The sequence below is a fragment of the Achroia grisella genome, unplaced genomic scaffold (assembly GCF_030625045.1).
Source record: "Achroia grisella isolate CSIRO2021 unplaced genomic scaffold, CSIRO_AGI_Agris_v1 utg1096, whole genome shotgun sequence".
In the NCBI taxonomy this organism is placed as follows: Eukaryota; Metazoa; Arthropoda; class Insecta; order Lepidoptera; family Pyralidae; genus Achroia; species Achroia grisella.
In genome coordinates this window covers 859,357-879,479 of record NW_026712575.1, presented here as the reverse complement: position 1 = coordinate 879,479, position 20,123 = coordinate 859,357, and the positions used below count along the sequence as shown (strand labels likewise).

At 30.1% G+C, this 20,123-nt stretch overlaps 1 protein-coding gene across 1 annotated transcript in view; it reads left to right on the top strand.

Moving 5' to 3' along the window:
• Window positions 1-18,727, top strand: part of LOC131849018 (tyrosine-protein kinase Dnt) — a 52,600-nt gene extending 33,873 nt beyond the window's left edge. Inside the window, exons 4-13 of the mRNA XM_059198997.1 lie at window positions 375-505; window positions 5,462-5,648; window positions 9,747-9,874; window positions 10,650-10,765; window positions 16,479-16,653; window positions 16,893-17,055; window positions 17,192-17,335; window positions 17,573-17,732; window positions 17,914-18,050; window positions 18,375-18,727. Coding sequence (XP_059054980.1) covers window positions 375-505; window positions 5,462-5,648; window positions 9,747-9,874; window positions 10,650-10,765; window positions 16,479-16,653; window positions 16,893-17,055; window positions 17,192-17,335; window positions 17,573-17,732; window positions 17,914-18,050; window positions 18,375-18,486 — 1,453 coding nt within the window. The 3' untranslated portion in view covers window positions 18,487-18,727. The remainder of the gene's footprint in view (window positions 1-374; window positions 506-5,461; window positions 5,649-9,746; window positions 9,875-10,649; window positions 10,766-16,478; window positions 16,654-16,892; window positions 17,056-17,191; window positions 17,336-17,572; window positions 17,733-17,913; window positions 18,051-18,374) is intronic.
• The last annotated feature ends 1,396 nt before the right edge of the window (window positions 18,728-20,123 follow it).

Below are 20,123 nucleotides of genomic sequence, written 5' to 3'. Positions count from 1 at the left end.
TCTAGTCCCAAGCTTGTTTAGTTTGGGAATAGATCGATTTGTGTTGTGAGCTTGTCTTATGGGTACTCCACAACTGGTATAAACAATTGGATACATTTATATTGTAAATATATACATAGGACACATAGAAAATACCAACACAAAGTCATATTCATGAATACAAATGTTGGTACCGTATGAGGAATCAAATCCGCGACAATCGGAAGTACAGCGATGTGCTAAACCGCTAGACTGTTAATTTCAAATTCAGCACGTCAGTAGTTTCTCAAATCTACCATGACAGACGGGTAAAGGCCAGACAGACAAGCTATTACTATATAACGGTTCTGCTTGACCTTTATGGATAAAATATTAATAAGTTCAATTTATTCCAGGGTTCGCTTGCCATGCACCGGTTCGAGAAGTGCTGAAATACTTGTAACCATCCAACTTAATATATCAGCACCTGATCGCGCACACAAGGATGTCAGATTGTTATTCAAAAGAAACAAAATATGTTGGAAAGGTAGGAAAACATTATTAAAACCATAGACTAGCTGTGCTCGCGGTTTCACCCTCGTGAAACTTATAGCCTACGTGTTATTCTGATATATGAGCTATATTACTATAAAGTTTCATCAAACATCCATTAATCCATCTCACATATTCTCACAAATTTTCGGTTTTATAATATTAGTAAGAGAAGGTGACAAAGAGTTAATGAAGTGTCTATTTATAATGTAATTTTTTTTATATACATTTCAAAAGTCTTAAGTCATAGATAAAATCTGCCAAATAAAAAATTTCAGTTCACATTTATTTAAAAGTAAAATATAGAAAGAAATATTTCTTATAGTAAATTCTTTCATAATATGTATAACAGAAGATTGATGGGAGAAGACCCATTTATTATATATTTACAAATTACTTCTTATTTCATCATCTGCTTCTTCCTTATCTCATTCATTTCGAGGCGGCGTAATATGTTCTTCTTTTCCATTCGCCCCTGTTCGTAGTCATCTCGTTATTTACTTTTTTCTAACCATATAATCATCCAACACAGTCCTATCTCTTTTTCGAACTTACTCGGCCCTTATAACCATTTACATTCATATGAAATACATTGAAATTACTTCTTGTTTACAAATCATTACATATTATATGAATTCATACGAAGTTCTCATTCAGTATTTTTGTCATATAACTCTACAGGCACTTACTCTATATGCAATATACGTAAAACATTTGAAAAATGATCAAACTTTAGTACTTTATTTCCCCTTCGAAATCAGTCTAACGAGTTATGGTACCTACACTAAAAACACATAAAGCAATAAAAGCGAAGTTAGAACACTTTCTCTGTCTACCGCAATAATAATAACAATAAATTTCTCACAATGTACGATAGAATTGATGGTATAATGGCGTAAGTACAGTTAGGGAATTTATTGGGAATTTGAAATTATTTCTCATATAGTTGGCATATATTAGATATGGAGATTTTTATGTATGAAACGTTTTGTTTACTATCTATTTTTGGTATGTTTAATAAGTCTAATGTTGATTATAAAGACTATAAGACAAATTGCAGTTACGAATACTATCAATCTAATTAAATATGATACAAAAGGCAGAGATATTGCTGTGGGTATTCTCAAGCAGACACACCTTATCCAATTTATATAACTCTGAAATACATCATAATTAAAATTAATACTAGTATTAATTTATTTAAGACTTCGTAAGTAAGTTATTTTTCTCTTAGTCTTATTTACATTCACAAAACTAATCAACAATATACATGTTCTAGAATTAATTCATTATTGTTACGTATCTATAACAGAGTTAATATGATATTTAACGATGCTGTTGTAGATTAAATTTCTTGTAAATATACGTCCCTTGCGGGGTATATATAGAATAAACTAATATTTAATCTGCAATTAATACTTATTGTAATTCTTTTTTAAATTATGCAAATCGCTTGCAAAGTATACATTTTTTTAATTACAATGCATATGATTTTGCATCAAGTTTGTATGTTGTCAGTTATAAATTAACAAATGAAGAACATTTTAATTATGAAGGCAAGTATTATCTTAAATAATAAAAAAAATATGATGCGCTGTAAAAATATAAAAAAAAAATCTAAAAATACTGGGCCTAGGATAATACAATTTATAGGTTCGTATATGTCCCTCTATCACCGATATATTGTCAGGTCACTCCTAACGGGATATAGGTATGTGAAATAGTTGCGATATTATTTACAATGTATACATACAATTAATATACAATGAATCTCATACTTTTTAACTAGACATACACTCGTAAGGTCTTTCATATTTAGGTAGGTTATATATGTAAAATTCATATTATATTTTTGTCAATAAGTTTATATTCCTACAATAATATTATCTAAACTATTAAACATTACTTTCCGTCCAGTTAATAAGCAAATCGTGTATGTTATTATTACCATTATATTAATATTTTTTCTGTCTTTATAAGATTGCTTATGATAGGAATGTTTTCAAGGGAATAGATATTATTCCAAAATTACTTTAACCTTCCTAGAAACGTATCCATTCTCTGAAGTAGCCAAAATTTTTATTAAACCCGTGGCTCGGAAATATTCAAAACAAAAAATAAAGAAAAATTACTTTCTGAATATAAAGAAACTGTAGTTTTATTAACAAAGTTAGATTATTAGATTGTCTTATGTAAATCACTATTTTTCTCACACTTTATTAGCATGTAGACAATTCATACATCCAATAGAATACTACTGAGTTATAAAAATATGTCTTAGTCGATTATGTCCAGATGAACAACGAGATCACAAACTAGGTATTATTTTAAAAAGCTGATGGAAAGTAACAACTTTAGGTCCTTGATCCTTGATGATACCCATTTCTTTTATACAACAGTGAGCACAACGCGGTACACTATACTGATATACGTACTTAATCTTTTATCATGTTATATCAATATACACGAATTTTATTACTTATATTTTAAGATACCAGTAAACGGAAATTTACAGAATAAAGGCAAACAAAATATATACTAGCTGTGCCCACGTTTTCACCCGCGTTAAATTTCAATAAAAATATAGCCTATATATTATTCTGAAATCCGTTCTGTAGTTTTTACGTGAATGAATAAGAAACCATACTCATAAACTTTCGCGTTTATAATATTACTAGCTACTCGCCCCGGCTTCGCACGGGTGTACATGTCTTATATGTATATACAAACCTTCCTCTAGAATCTCACTATCTATTTAAAAAAAACGCTTCAAAATCCGGTAGTTATAAAGATTTAAGTATACATAGGGACAGACAGCGACAGCGACTTTATTGTATACTATGTAATGATTTTCTGAAAATAAAGTATAGAGTTTTATTAAAAAGTTTAAGATTGGCCCAGCCGACAAATCACTCCCTCGCATACTTTATTAGTATGTAGACGATTCCGTAGACGCAACAGGATATTTGAGAGGGATACAAGCGTATCTGGGGCCGGAGGCTCTTCCCCTTAATGTGTTTACAAGGAAGTATCGATTGTTCTCTTGTACTTTTATTTGACTTGGAAATTTCTTGTTTCCCTTCCCGAGCGTTAAGAGTGCTTTATTGTGCCTTTTCAGTGTTTTTAAGACATTTTCTAGTTATGGGGCGTATTTTAAAGCCACATTTTAAAGACCGAAGCGAAGGCTAAATAAATAGTCGTGTCTTTATAGAATTAATTTCTTTTATTTGCGGTTACTGAGTGAAGCTAATGATTAGGTCAAGTTTATGTAGTGATGGAAATATTCATATATTTTTTTTTATCCTTAAGATGTCGTAATAGCTGTTTGTTATTAGAAATGTTTGTTTGGAAATTAATGTTTGGAATTAGAAAAGACATTAAGTAAATAACTAAATTGAATTTCTTTCTATATTTTTGAACATCATGATGATGATGATGATGATGTTAATAAATAATATCTGAAAAGTATTTATTAGGAATTGTTGATTATAAATTGATTTAAGAGATTATCTCGTAATTCTGATTGCCATCAGAATTATTAAGAATATTAGTACCATGGAAAAGCAATATATAAAAAAACTATATAAATAAATTCATGAGTAAAACTTGCACGCAATAAAAATATCGTCAGATACACATTGGTTTATCAATAAAATTGTGAGATCTAAGCACTTGAGCTTATTATATTCTTATTACACCTCACACCCTTCCCTTTTATCGTTGAAAGCTTTTCTGTTGCCCTTAATATTTTATTTAATAGGTTCCAAGTATATTTACGAGCACATCTTAAACTGATCTCTTATATCAGTAATAATTACCTATTATATCATAAATAGATAACATAAATGGCTGAGGAATAGACATCATAGTAATTGGATTTATAGTATGATAATTCTGACTGTAGTGCAATTTTTGTTTTTGTTTTTGTGTTATTTTTGTTGGGTATTGAAATATATTGTTTAAGATTGTATAAAATATACTTATTTTACGTTTAAATGTAACATGTAAAATTATAATCATATATAGTTATGTATGTAATGGTAGCAGGGATACATAATAATTACTATCGGTCCTGAACAGTCTGACGTATGCTGCGAATTATGAACTCCCATATTACGCGGCCTAGGTCATTTCTGAGACCTCGGAATGTATTCCTGTTATCTTTTGTGTGAAGTCCGTCACTTTGTTAAATTTTTTTACTGATATTGTGAAACCTATTATTAGCTATACTATTGTTTTGTACTTTCTGTTTTTATATATTGTGTATGCTGTTGGTTTCAAATAAATAAATAAAAAAAAAAAATATTTTATAGGTATGAACAATAGGATAATATTAGTAGTCATTTTGTAGATAATATTTATGATGTTTGTAGCTCCTGAACTTATAACAAACTTTATTCAAATGAACTAATACTAATACACACATTTCCTTAATTTATAAATATCTAATACTGATAAGTTTTTAATAATCTTATTACTATTAAATATTATTAAATAATGTTATTTATGCACAAATATATGGAATTAAATTGATGATGTATGTATAAAATAAACTCTACAAAATTTAAATCGGTGGAATATTTCTGTATGGGGATGATGATTATGTTGATGTGGTTATGTGTAACAGAATTATTGATTTGATATCTTTATGATTAAATAAAAAATTAGACTGAAGGATTTGTTAGCCTGATCAATCAATATACCAACGTATTCCATCAATCCTTCGTCATCATCATCATCATTATCTGTTTCTTCCGTACCTCATTAATTTGGGTATAATAATAATGTGTAATATATTTTCTCTTCCATTCATCCCTCAGTCATCTCGTTATTTCTCTCTTTCTTGCCATATTATATTTCACATAGTCAACTCCTTCAATGAATCACTATAGTTATTTACATATAGATGAAGTTGGATGTATGTATTTAAGATTATCACTTATTCGAATAGGTATGTCATCAGTGGTGACGCATAATGAAACAGCTCGCCTGGCCGGTGATGCATCCCGTGACTCCAGCGGGGTGCTGTTCGTTGCGGGCGGGTGTGCAGCGGCAGCGCTTGCACTGTTGACCGCGGCGGCAGCCGCTGGTACACTGTACAAGAGAGGTAGCAAGCAGAGACATCACGATTCTATACAGTAAGTATTAAATGTGCCTTCATTATTATTAATGTGTTCTAGCAACGTAGATATTAGCAAAGGTAAGAAATTATAGACAAGATGAAAAGCTCGCCAGCAGAGCGTTTGTCTGATGTTTTTTTTTTTATTTTTTCCAAGATATATAATTAAAATAATAATTATCTTAATAGACTTAGTGGTAAGGCTTTTTTATGGTGTCGAAAAATCTGCCAGAGGGGCAATGAGGGTGTGTGGGATTCTTACATAATAAACCACACGGTTTACCAACGAGTGTTATTGCTGAAGTCCAGGTGTTGGCCCACCCTGTTGAAGGAGTAGGGTAGGCCCCGTCTTATTATTGTTCTAATATTTTAATATTTGGGGCAGCCTATTTTGCCCTACTATAATTGTAAAGTTGCTTTACAACTATGGTACATATTTTAAAGCAGAATAGTAAGTAATCGAAACATTTAAAGTAGAATTATAAATTAATGATAAAATTATATTAATATCATTAAAAGAAATTATTTTATAAGATACTAGCTACTCGCCCCGGCTTCGCACTGGTGTACATGTATTATATATATATATATATATATATAAACCTTCCTCTAGAATCACTCTATCTATTAAACAAAACCGCTTCAAAATCCGTTGCGTACTTTTAAAGATTTAAGCATACATAGGTACAGGCAGACAGCGACAGCGCCTTTGTTTTATACTATGTAATGATGATAGTGTGTTTCAATAAAATACTAAGTAAGAAACGATGAGTAACTTATAATAAATGAATATGTAATTGATAATATTGTGTTCTAAAAATAGAATTATTCTCTCTACTATACGTAGGTTATGTGAAAATATATTTCTATCGCCTATATGTATAAAGTAAAACAACATAGCTAACAAGCGTACTATTACACAGGTAGCCGCCATAACGGTCCGTTATTTAAAATGTCTGCTAAAACAAAGAAGTGGAACTCAGCGGAGTTTTGAAACTAAATTATCTCGCTTTTAAAACTTCATTCCAGTTAATTGTGATGAAAGTCAATTCAAAATTGTTTTAAAAATGTTACCGTTTTTTGTTTACTTTTATTTTTAGGTGAATTAAAAGGCTTTAAGCTGTGGACTATGAATAGCTTAAATGAAAATCGTTTGTTGAATTTAAAAACTTTTTAATAGTAAAATAAATAATTTAAGAAATATTAAGTTTACATAACTATTTTTAAGTTAAAAATCGGATGTCAAATATCCAATAATGTTGAATAAATAGATAAGTAGAGGTAATAATCATAATCGGCAGATGCGCACTAAATACACGAAATATGAAATATAATACGCATTAACTATTATTTTTAGGTATTCAATTTTATCAGTAATTTTAAGTGTATAATTTTATAAAAATAAAATTAATAGATACAGCAACGCAAGTATTGGAAAAATGAATGGAGAACTCTAAACTATTTTATTTTATTTTATTAAAATTTACGAATATATATTCTAATATTTTTTTATTTTTAGTATAAATACATATATTTGAGTTTAAGGAAACTTTTAATACAGTCACTACACACGCCACATTGTGGAAGGCTCGTAAAATACTGCCACGAATATTTATGTATTCAGATGGAAAATGTGCGTGACAAAGATTTCGGGCGATACTAAATTCTTTGAGCAATGGAATCTTTATGTGAGTACAGATTAAATATTAATGTCAGCTGGTGCTGTGTAGATCGGAAATTTATTTTTATAAGATAGTACTGATTTACATTTCATAAGTCATTGTAATATGTTTAACTAGATATGAACTGACTACTGAAGGGTATCTCTTATGAAGTTAAAACGTTACTAATTGTATCATTTTGAAATGGTATTGGTATAATAAAATGTATTCTATTTACAATTAAATATATTCATATTAATTCATCCTGAAATTGGGAATATTTTTATATTAGTTAGTACTACTCACTTTAATTTCACTCATTGGCACAATATTATGTACCTAATTATTAAGTATGAATACATAAATCCCAACTGCTACATTTAAATGTTAATGTCAGTAGATCTACATATATATATATGAAATTTATTATACTTCTATCTTTTCCATTTCACTCAGTGGTAGAATATTGTGTAACTCATCTGAGTGTACATTAATAGTTTCCCCATTTCTGCATATAACTCCATATTTCATATTTAAAAATGATTACACCCTGCAGACTGATCGTGAGCTTTATTCTTTTTTGAAATGCTGACTAAAAATTTTATTTCGCGCGATTTGTTTTCTTCATTTTTTCTTTTTTGTCTATCAGCTTTTCTGTGCGCGTGAAACAATAAAAAGTGCACTTAAATAATACTTGCTTTCTTTTAAATAGTGTATATTATTATTAGTGGAAAAAATCTATACTGAAAATAACGTCGTGTGAATTGAAACAGAGAAATTTCAGCTCCGGTTAGACAGGGAAAGAATTCTTTGAAGAACTCACCGATTACCGCCCACAGGATTTCTATAGCATCAATGAACTTTCATTAAACGAGGCAAAAGTGCATCGGGAACAATGGGCAAGAACATAAAGGAATTCTGTGAGGAATTCGTTTGGAAATATTACGAAATATGCATTATCTCATTGAAACTAACTCCATAATTTTGAACAACTATAAATTATTATTAAAGTCGTATATAATATTTTGTACGTATGAATATTAAGGAATAGTGCGCCTATTATCTTATATCATTAACAGGGCAACATGTGGTGAATGGGGATTGACCCAGGTCAGGTCCAGGTTAGGCCCAGGCCTCAGTCAAAATAAAGATTAGAAAATGTTGTTAGGTCTCTACCTAGCAGTAGCGGTGTTATAGCGGTAGATTGTTTGCGAAAAATTGCGTTTTGCAGAAGAAAGTAATTATTTTTCTCAAAAAATAATCATCATAATTTCAAACCAGAATAAAATAATATCTAGATTTTATTGTAATCATCATTATTGTATGACTATGGACGAAAATGCGTATAGAAAAGAAGAAACTGTCAGCGAAATATTTTCAATCAGGTTGAACCCTCCAATTTAGCGCGGCGCCCTTTGCAACCTTTGAAAATTTTCAATAATGGATCAATTTCCACACAATAATAGGTCGAAGTTAACCTACACTCGTATTTGGTACAAGTTACTAGCGGAATATCAAGATTTAAGAATGTTAAAAAAGTACTATCATTTTTTCTGTAAATATTTTCTTGAAAGATAATGTACTTTTAAATAATTCATGCTCATTCAGTTTACTATCACAGAATAGGTAAGGTATTCGTCATATGAATATATACATATGTATATATTATATTAATTATGGTTTATATTTTATTTAACGTCTAATCAAATATCTTGCATTTCCCGTAGGCTGACTGTTTGAATGCCTATAGCATTTAGGCTACTTATTAGTTTTGTTACATATTTTATTGAAAAAATCAATAAACATTTCATTATGATATTAAAATGTGTGATGTTGATATTTAAATTTCATTAGAAATGTATATACTACTGATTTCATTAACTGAATTAAAGAAAAGAAAGACTATTTAATAAATATTTTGTGTCAGTAACTGTGTGATGATCAGTCAAGCTTGAGTCCACAGTAACTTAATATTATATACTGTTATTCAACTTTATATACCATCTTATGACTTGTGTCTTGTACCCTTACATGAAGCTATATAAGGGAGCGACCACGTCTGTTATACTTGATGGATGGCTTTGGCATTAAAAGTTCATCGATACAGGACTAATATAATCCAGATCTTACCCGTAACTTTGCTTATTTTAAGATAAATGAAAACATTTAACCTCATGTAAATGAATATGGTCGTATCGATGTACATCATATTAATATTGTCTATCTGTTAATATTTATAATACTAATAATTAAATATTATAAATTAAATTTGTAATTAAACTTTGTTTATTTAGTATTTAGGTATTTAGTTGATCGAATGTTATTAGAAATTTAAGTAGTTTTTTAGTACAAAGATTTTAGTTATTTCTTTACCATAAAGTTATAGTATATTTTTTAAAATTATAACCTAAAATTTTTAAATTATTATTATTAGTATTTATTTTATTTTGTCATAGCACTTCATACACAACGGCGGCATATGGCAGTCATCAGAACGTGTTACTGCGCCTCGATACATTGGGTCGCCCACCGAGTTCGACCGGGTCGTACGCGACCATAGCCAGTCTACACAAATTCCCATTTGGTATACATTACAAAAATAACATAATCACCTTAATCATCGCAATATTTACTACACTATAGTATTATCGATCTAAGTCTGTGAAGAAAGGTTAGCCAGGCCGTTACAAACAATCAGAGTCCTGAATGCAAGTATTTGTAATGTGTGCGGAAACGAACCCGTGACCATTGGAAGTAAGGTGGTGTAACTGTTAGACCATTGAGGCCGTCAAATCTTATTATTATTATAAACGCGAGCTTTTGAGCGTGGATGAATAGATCTATTTATTTATTTATTTTAATTTTAGGGTCAGCAACTCGCAAGTGATACCCCTGGTGTTTCAGGCGCTCATAGGCTACGGTAACCATTTACCATCAGATGGGCCGTATGCTTGAATGCCACCATCGTAGTATAAAAAAAAATATTACTACACTATACATACTATCCGAATCAGTGTTGCAATTTAGTACACTACACATATAATAGACGGTAGCTGGATGGATGGATGTTTGTTATTCTTTTAAACAAAAACTACTGAACGGATTTTGATGAAACTGTATAGTAATATAGCTTATACATCAGAAGAACACATAGGCTAGGCACTAAAGTCATACGGGTGAAATCGCGGGCACAGATAGTATACTAATATGACAAAACTTATACATAGTTATATTATACTCATATAAGATTAGTACCTATATAAAAAAATGTCGGTGTGTCAAATCAGATAACAACCAACTGCGAATTCAGATAATACCTTTATCTAGTGAATAAAGACATAATATTATTTCCGCAATAGGAAGTAGGAGATCCCCTTCACCATATGCCACAACTCATATCGGCGAGCACATTTATGCGAAACCAGAATCTCGGGTCTCCTACTACGCAGCATCTAATCTCACACACGTGTCACAGGTAAGCGGATTAGTATTAACTAGTGGTCGACCAATCTTCGAAATTAGACCATAATTAATTTAAATTATAAGTTTAAACATTAATAAGTTTATATTGTCAAAGACTATTCTTGCATGTGTGTATTGTTCGTTTTTATTGAATTAATGTGTTTTTTTTTGCATATTTAAAAAAATATTAGCATCGTGCACTCCTTATCTATGTATATAAACTATAAGTATGCGAAATTTAAGACTCTTCCATCCGAGCAATTTTCGTTATTGCTTGTAATGATTATGAAACTAAATCTCACATACAATTTTAAAAAGCCTAGCCTAGTAGTCTATGGCTTTTTATATCCCGAATATTATGTATATACCTACTATCCGGTTAATAGATACGGCAGACGACGTCCTGCCCGGTTTTCCCTATTGTTTATAGATAGGCCAAAAAACCTTTTAAAACTATGTGAAGTTGTAAATTTTTGAGCAAAATCTCAAAAATTAGGTTACATAACCGACCAAGTCCAAATGTGTTTTTAAACTGACTGGAGAAGAAACTGTATACCTCATGAAGAATTAGACCGCGTACAATCAAATGCAGTGTGTTAGTTACTGTAGCTGATATCCAGAATGTGCATTAAGCTTGCAACTTATTCTCCTTTCAAGATATTTGGCACACCCTATCGGAGCGTGTTCTATAGTATATATTTTTCTCTAGCAGTAGTAAATTAGTACAGCCTGATTTATTTTAGTTTACTGCAGAGTTTCTAGGTTATTTAAGTCACAAGCGGAAGCGAGCCGAACTCTTAACTGCGTCCTATTTTGTTTCCGCTGTAAATTATTCCTTAAAAATATATTCTGACTACAAAAAAATAACTATTAACAATACATATACATCATAATGAATTAATTCATTGAATTGTGATTAAATTATTCAAGCCTAATTTCATAAAGAAACTTCAAAATGTCTCATAAAAACATATGTTTATAGTATTTTCTACAATGCTCCAAACCAATTTAATAATAATAATTAAAAAGTTAACTTAAATACGTTTATCAGTGTCATTGTAAATTATGATACCTTTCCACGGCACTTTAACATACTGTATATAGCATATCTAACCAACTAACACAACTAATGACACAGTTTGGTTTTACAGACGATATGTAGTCTCCTAATCCATTGAATTTATTATCTTAATTTATGTGCCTGAATCCTATAACTTAGGGCAAACCTTAAATTTAGCCACAATCACAAATAAATTAACCCACATTATGTGGTTCCCGTTGATCTTTGGTTAAGCAATCCCATATTGTAACAATTTAATGGCGTTGCCCAGATTACAATGTGGTACTACGATATATGTGTTTGAAATATTTAACTCACTATATACTAGTAGAGTATGCAAACAAATTAGAAGATATATGTACATGTATGTATTTTTAATTGAGAAAAGGAAATAAATTTTGCTTTAATATTTTTTTAGTCATCAAAGATAGAAAGTGTGAGAGTATCACCAAATAATTCGCATTACTACTATCCGGTTTGTAATAATAGGCCTAAACTTATTATTAATTTAACGGAGGTAGACTTTATAACATCTCGTCTTAGTGTATTCCCTAGTCTAAAAGAATTCAGCCGACAGCCAGTTTGCTTTGTAAGATATGTTTCGGTTGTAGCATGCGATTAAGCAGTGACATTACAGGATTTGTGACTGGACGTTGTTGTTCTCTGGAATTGTAACGCATGAGTATCGCTTACCATGACGTGGGCCAACAGTTTATTTGGATTCCGATTACATAAAAAAAAATAGAGATTAAATTACTGAGTACCTACCTACTACTCAGGTTACTTTGTTCCTTAGTAACGCTATATAAGAAGTAATGTCACTGCATTACGGGTATGACAGTGTTTTTAATTATAACCATGATGCTGTATATATGTACATAGATAACCAAGGATTCGTTGGCATAAGCATTTATGCTACCCGGGTTTAAAAAAATATGAACTCGTAAATGAATATAACAATAAAGGATTTCCGCACATAATTACAGGAAGATTTCCACGTTTTATGATGAATTTTTTACGACTCTCCTTGAGCAGGAGGAATTGTGCATAAAATAAGTCCTTTACCTCATTAAGGATCCAATTTGAAACGAGTTACCCCGTCTCCCCTGCAGGTGATACAAACGTAACGCAATTAGCGATCTTCCAAAGGGTTAAAATATTGGCCACAGATATAAAAATGAGATGGAAGACCTTCATGTATATAACATAAATACGAGTAACAGTTCTTTGTTTTAATAAATATTAAATAAACATGTAGTTGTAATTAAATTGTAATGTGGAATGTTTGTAAATCTATTTTAAAAGCATAATTGGTACCATGTTAAATTTGTACACGTTTATGTAACTAAAAATAATATAAATATTAATTACGTGAACTGTTACAGTTATATACTTACTCTTATATAATAATATATATTAAAGATTCTTTGGTAATTTTTAAGAAGTATGATATATAAAATGCAGTAGAAAGTAGTGTGCAACAATAATTAAACCATGTACATAGGTTTAATCATTTAAAACCATATTTTACTCTAATTTTTAGATTATATATTAAGAAATATACTAATATTATACAGGGCAGGATTTGATATCTTTATCTGTGTTTATGTTTAGTAGATAGATTTAACTTCCAAGCCATTTCCAGAGAAGTTTTATATCTTTACATTATAAGACCAAGAACAGAACAGTTTTTAATTTGAGGCTGCACTCCCTCGCCGGCCAAATTTATAGCATTGTGAAAATTCTTTAGAAGAAATATGAATTAGTATTCTTAGAGCGAACTCATAACTAACATTGTTAATGTGAATTAAGCAAAAGTTAATTAAAATTATTGAAAAAATATTCTAAATTAAAAAAAATGCTGGTGTATTATACTATATAATAGCAGTATATTCAGTAAATTATATTTAAGAATTTATGGCTCCAATTATAAACAGATAGGAAGATGCTCTCTTACATAGCTTGCTATGAAAGGTTGAGGTTAGGTTTGAAAAAAACTACCTTTATAAAAAAGAATATACTGATGGTCTCAGAGGTCTAGCGGTTTAGCTTTACTTCTGATGGACACGGGTTCGATTCCTCGCATGGTACAAATGGTATACATAAGTATGATAGTTTGTATAAGTCTGGATGTTTTGTATGTATTTACAGAAAAAAGCATCCATATATTTATATCATTTTTCTAGTACCCATAATACAAGGTCTTACTGAATTGTCCTGGGATATTATTATTATCACTATGACTGTACATTTCATCTTAAGCTACTAATTTAAATAATTAAGTATTTTGTTACTTAAAGGTAAAAGAAACTTTTTAAATAAAAAAAAATACTTTTAGCTAAATTATTAATTAAATGAACAGTTCGAACAGAAAATAATTTTACATTACAAAATTTCAACTTCAATAGACAACGTATGGCCACTAGCATCTGTAGTTGGTAGAAAAAGCCATTACCTGTGATGAAGCACTTTAGCTCACAACTCGATTAACGGATATCGCTCGGCGACTGAATGCAATTATCTACCAGTACACCTGCAGTGTCTGGAGGTAGACAATAAACCTACAATGCTGAATGATAAACTTTAATATAAGACTTCAATCTAAATCTGTTCAGTGAAACGTTTATGAGTATTAATTTATAACTTACTGGCTTCTGTCTGTCGTCCACGTGAGAACTTGAGTTGTGTAAGTGACTTAAAATGTTCCACACTGAAAATTTAAAAATAAAAATCCCATTACGTCTTAGACTACCTTAGTCCAAAATATATGATGTATATTTATATTTTATATATTTTTATATTTTTTTCTGACATTAAAAAAATATATAAAACATTATTACTAAAAAAATAATAAGGTATTGAGTGTCGAAACTCAATTTACTTATTAAAGACTAGTATCTTGCCACACTTAAAGGATTATCCAAAGCATATAGTGACCCAATTATGTAAAATAATCGTTATTACATAAAAAACAATAAACAACACTCAATAATCTTTATATTAATGTTATCGATCGAAAAATATCGACCTCTGACCGCTGCAAAAATAAGCCATTGAACAACGAGATAGCTTGTTAAGTGAAACCAAACTTTATGTAATTTTGTGGGGAGTATACAATCCCACAACCCTGACTAAAAAATGGAGAAAATGGGATTGTTAGTAATGTGAACTGTTGATCATATTGCTAGCAATGTACCATGTCAGGTTGATCTCCATGCTGTTCCCCTGTAAACCATCGTGATAAATTCTTGGCGAATTTGTCACGATGGGCTAACTGCCCTGACCTCATATTCATCTTATCATCCTCTACTGGTGCCCCGCCAGCGTAAACCGTTACCGCAGGTAGGCGCACCATTCTATTATCATCAATAAAAAAAATTAACATCTACTCAGGGTTGTCGGGTTGTTCTCTCCCATTCAACAACATGAAATAGTACATCATAGTATACATATAGTGATGGGTACAAAAAGGGATAATAACCATAGTTTATTATTTTATTAAATAATTTAACGATTTTTTACATTCTTTATTTAATAATAACCCAGGTCCTGACTAAAGCTTGTACTATGATACTAAACAACTTGTTGCATGTCCTACAAATATTCCATTTTACTTTTATACTGCGTTTTGTTGTTTGATGTACGAGTACGTGCCGCTTTCGACATATCGCGCCCGCTTTATTTTACTACAGGGTTTTGAGATCCCGCAAAAAATTCTGGCAACTATCGGGTTACATTAGTTAGTAAAATTAAGTTTCTTTTAAGTTTGTTTTTTAAATTATTTATTATGATTCTCTAACTTAATCTAATTTATTAATGTGGGTAGTAGACATTGATAAATTAGATCAAGTTAATTAATTGAGAATAATAATAAATAATTTCAAGTTTTTACTGACTAATATACCCATCGCTGCTGAATTTTTTGCAGATAAAGCGGGATCTCGACTTAATATAATATTAATAATCTGACTAAACAAATATTATACTAAATAGGAAGCGTCTTATTTAGCAGAAGATTATTTAAATTTACAACTAGCTCGAGGAATATTCTAATACCGCTTTAAATATTATTAAATCCTTAAAGCAGCTGAAGAAATATTTGTTTTCGTCTTTTCATTATGAAAATCTTTTAATGTCTCACTGGGCATTGCTTATCCAATAATAATAATAACTATAATTAAGATTAAGTTAAAGGGATGCAATAGTACTTATGGTGACTCGATTATTTATTGTAGTACATTTTAATTTCTAAATTTATTTATCTCACACTACTGTATTGTATTTTATATCTCTATACCAATGATGACATCCTAAGTTTGTAAATGAGTAGTGTAACAATTTAAGATTACATCATCATGTAAAGGCGAATCTGATTAACAATAATAGCTATTTAACATCCAGAACAGACATCAATGCTGGGTGACCTAAATTCGAAATTAATAAATAATATCAGTCATTTTTTTAAAAGTACTTCTATATCTGAATCATAAATATACTGGACACACCGATAGGACACTAAATTAACCCGACTGATGGCAATTAGTTTTTTTGTTAATTCGATATTTGAGACACATTCGAAATATACTCAACAAAATATGTATATATTCCCCACGCCATCGACATTTGACTATACAATTACAGTCGTAAAGACATATGTTTTTTTTAGCAAACAACTAAAGACCGGATTACCGATCCAGCTGAGCAGCTGGAACACCTTACGACTGCTCGTGCAAATATACGCCTCGAAATTTTAGTTCAGGAAGGGACATTTGGAAGGGTATATAAAGGAGTATTCAAAAAAGGCGACACGTATGAGGAAGTTATTGTGAAAACTGTTTCAGGTAAGCTTTAATAAATTGATTGATGATGAATTATAGACAAAGTAACGTTAAATAATTATTTGTATTAAGATATTACTAAGACTGACAAAAAAACTAATTAATCTCCTAAAATACAGTAACGTAAATTTTGCCTAAGTAATAATAATTTATAGATCACAAATTATCGTGCTAACATTTTAAATGTACGTCAAAATATAGTATTTTATACAAAACATCCTTCATACCCTAAACAATTTTAGAAGCTGCATCAGCAATGCAAGCAGCTTTGCTAGTTGCTGAGGGTTTACGTCTCTGTGGGCTGGTCCACGCCAATGTACTTGCACCAATGGCAGCTTGTGCTGAAGAAGCGAGAAGGCCACTTCTAGTATATTGTTGTGCGTCACACTCTTCTAATCTTAAGAGGTAGTATCCAAAAGGTCTTTTACTTTTAGTAATACTATATGAGGTAACTGCAACAATTCGCATGCCTTTGAATAACTTGAGTTCTTATTTGTAAATCACACGTTGTATTTGAGCAATATATTAATTATGTCATAAGGTTCCTTACATCCTGTCGACTGGGTCATCAGGCTGCACCAGCTACCAGAGAATTAGTGGATTTGGGCGCACAAATAGCATGTGGTTTGGCATATTTACATGTTCAGAGATTAGTACATGCCGATATTGCTGCAAGAAACTGCGTGTAAGTTTTCTATGCATTTTTTTATTTAAATCTTTTATATAAGCCGAAACATGATTATCTTTTATTTACTCATTTAGAGTTAAGACATAGTATAATAGCAAATATTGTAAGAAATTCGTAGCCCCCGGCAAGTTAGTAAATCTAAAATGATAACATTAGTTAGTGTTAAAGTGATTACAAAAATTTTGTTATTACGGTAGATAACTAATTGTTTCTTAATATTTTGTCGTATTTTAGAGTCGATGAGAAATTGAGACTGAAAGTGACAGATAATGGTTTATCACGAGATTTATTTCCTGATGATTATCATTGTCTTGGAGATAATGAGAATAGACCAGTGAAATGGATGGCCCCTGAAACTCTGTTGCAGAACCAATATACTACTTCGTCTGATGTGGTATGTCTATATTTTTTTATTTACTTTTATTTTCATCTATGTCTTGTCTTTCATAATACATTAATAATTCTTAATACTGACCGTATTCATTCTGCTAATAATATTGTATGAATTATTTTAGGTAGATACCGTTCCAATAATTTAAATGATTTCATTGTTAATGATATTCTTTCTTCCACAGTGGTCATTAGGTGTAACATTATGGGAGCTCTCTACTTTAGGTTCATCTCCACTGGCAGAATTAGATGCAGCAGACGTTGGTGCTTTTCTTGGTGGAGGATATAGGCCGTCACAACCGCATAATTGTCCAGATGAATTGTAAGAGTTTAATTTAAAAAAAAAGACTAATTTAAACTAAAACATACATTAATGTTTTCTGATATTAAGTGCATGTTTAATAAGTATGCTGCAAATTTTAATTCTTTTTACTTTGGTAATTTGATTTTTTAAAGATATTTAAGATATATGAGAAATATTGTATAAAAATTTTAAATATAATATTTTATTTTTTAGAGGGTTATCTATATATTGTAGTATAATACATAGGATTTTTGTGATCGTCCGCTTCTTTCTAAAAGTGATTAATATAGAATAATATACATATTGCAATAGAATTTAAAATAAAAATACTGTTATTACCAGGTATGGCTTAATGTCTTGGTGCTGGACCACGTCAGCATCAGCTCGTCCAACTGCTCCGCAACTCTTAGCCGCTCTCCACGACTTTAGGCAAGCTCTCAGTACTTACATTTAATACTTTAGTCTTTGTATCTATATTCTCGAAGGAACAATTAGATATATATATTAAAACATTATGTCTTTTGTCTATTTCAATATCACTAATCTAAAATAACTTGTCAATTTTCATACAAATCCTTGCTACTATTTTTCTTTACACTGTATCTTTACCAAAGTGCCTGCCAAAGAATTTGAACACTAAGCAGTATTATTTTATTTAAGAAATAATAATTCAGATAATCCATAGATGCAGTAAATCAATTTAATAATATTATTATTATATGTATTTTAAATATTATTTGTCACATTTTGTACAATAATATCAGGATAACTTTATATTAAGGCACAAAGGCCTACCACCTAATTAACTATTTTTAGATCAGGATAATTACAGTGAATTATGTATACATTAAAGTCAACTGTGTGTACGATAGTAATCATATGACTTCATCTAGCAAAATAGGAAATAATAGACTAAAGATCAAGAATGTTTCATTTGATAACCGTCCTTATTAAGCTCACACAAATAAATTTAAGTTTTATTTTAACGTAAGAATAAAAGACATTATTATTTTTCTTAAAACTTAAATTATCCTGGATGTGGTCATAATTAGCAATAGTATATTGCTAATATACAATGTAAGAATAAAAACCAAATATTTAAATAACTGTGCTATTATAAATGAAGATGTTTTAGGACATATTTTAACTAAGAAAGTGATATACATGTAAGTAAATATAAATATTATTCACCATTTCATGGGAATGGGTGTAGAATTCCAAATGCTAGAAAATGTCGTTTAAGACTTATATAAATGATATAATTTAAAAGAACTTACTGAGAATAATTTAAATTCCAAATAAATTGAACATAAAATAATATTCATTAGAATAAACATTATTTACTCAAGTCATCCTAAAAGTTTCTAGATTAAGAGAGATTAGAGAGATTAAGTAATAAACAAATGATTTTTACAACGTATTTGATGAATCGATTACGATTAAAGTTTAATTTGACTTAAATAAAAATACATATTATATATTGTGAAGTAACTACTAAGTTTAATAATTGTTTGCTTCTAATAAAGGATCTAAAATTTAATCAATAGGTGCAGAAACTTTTAGAACGACTCACGTATGACGTAATGAAATTAAAACAAATAACTATTTTGTAAATAATTATGCCTATAGGTAAGGGAAAATATGCTAATATTAGAATATGTGTACATACGGTTCGATGCAAATGGAATTTAGATTTTAAATGTAATGAAGACAGAGCTAGATGGAATAACTGAGACTCATATTAAAGTTGAAGAGTAAGTTTTATAGAAATCCTTGACCAGGAAGGGACTAGAGCTACTGTTTTAATAATATTATGTTTTAAAAAGATTGAAATATAAAAGTTAACAACCAGTATTAACTATTAGACAGGTGCAATCGCGGAATCCACAACTTGGATTGTAACTGTCAAATTGTACATACATAATCATAAAATTTTGAAGTTCAATCTTTTAAGACTTATACGGTATATAATAAAGACCATGTGGACATTGCTGATATACTGAATATCTCTCTTCTGGGCATGGAGTCTCATTGCATTTATCCTTGGCTAGTGAATTTTCAGGTACGTTGACGTGAATATAAATTAATGTC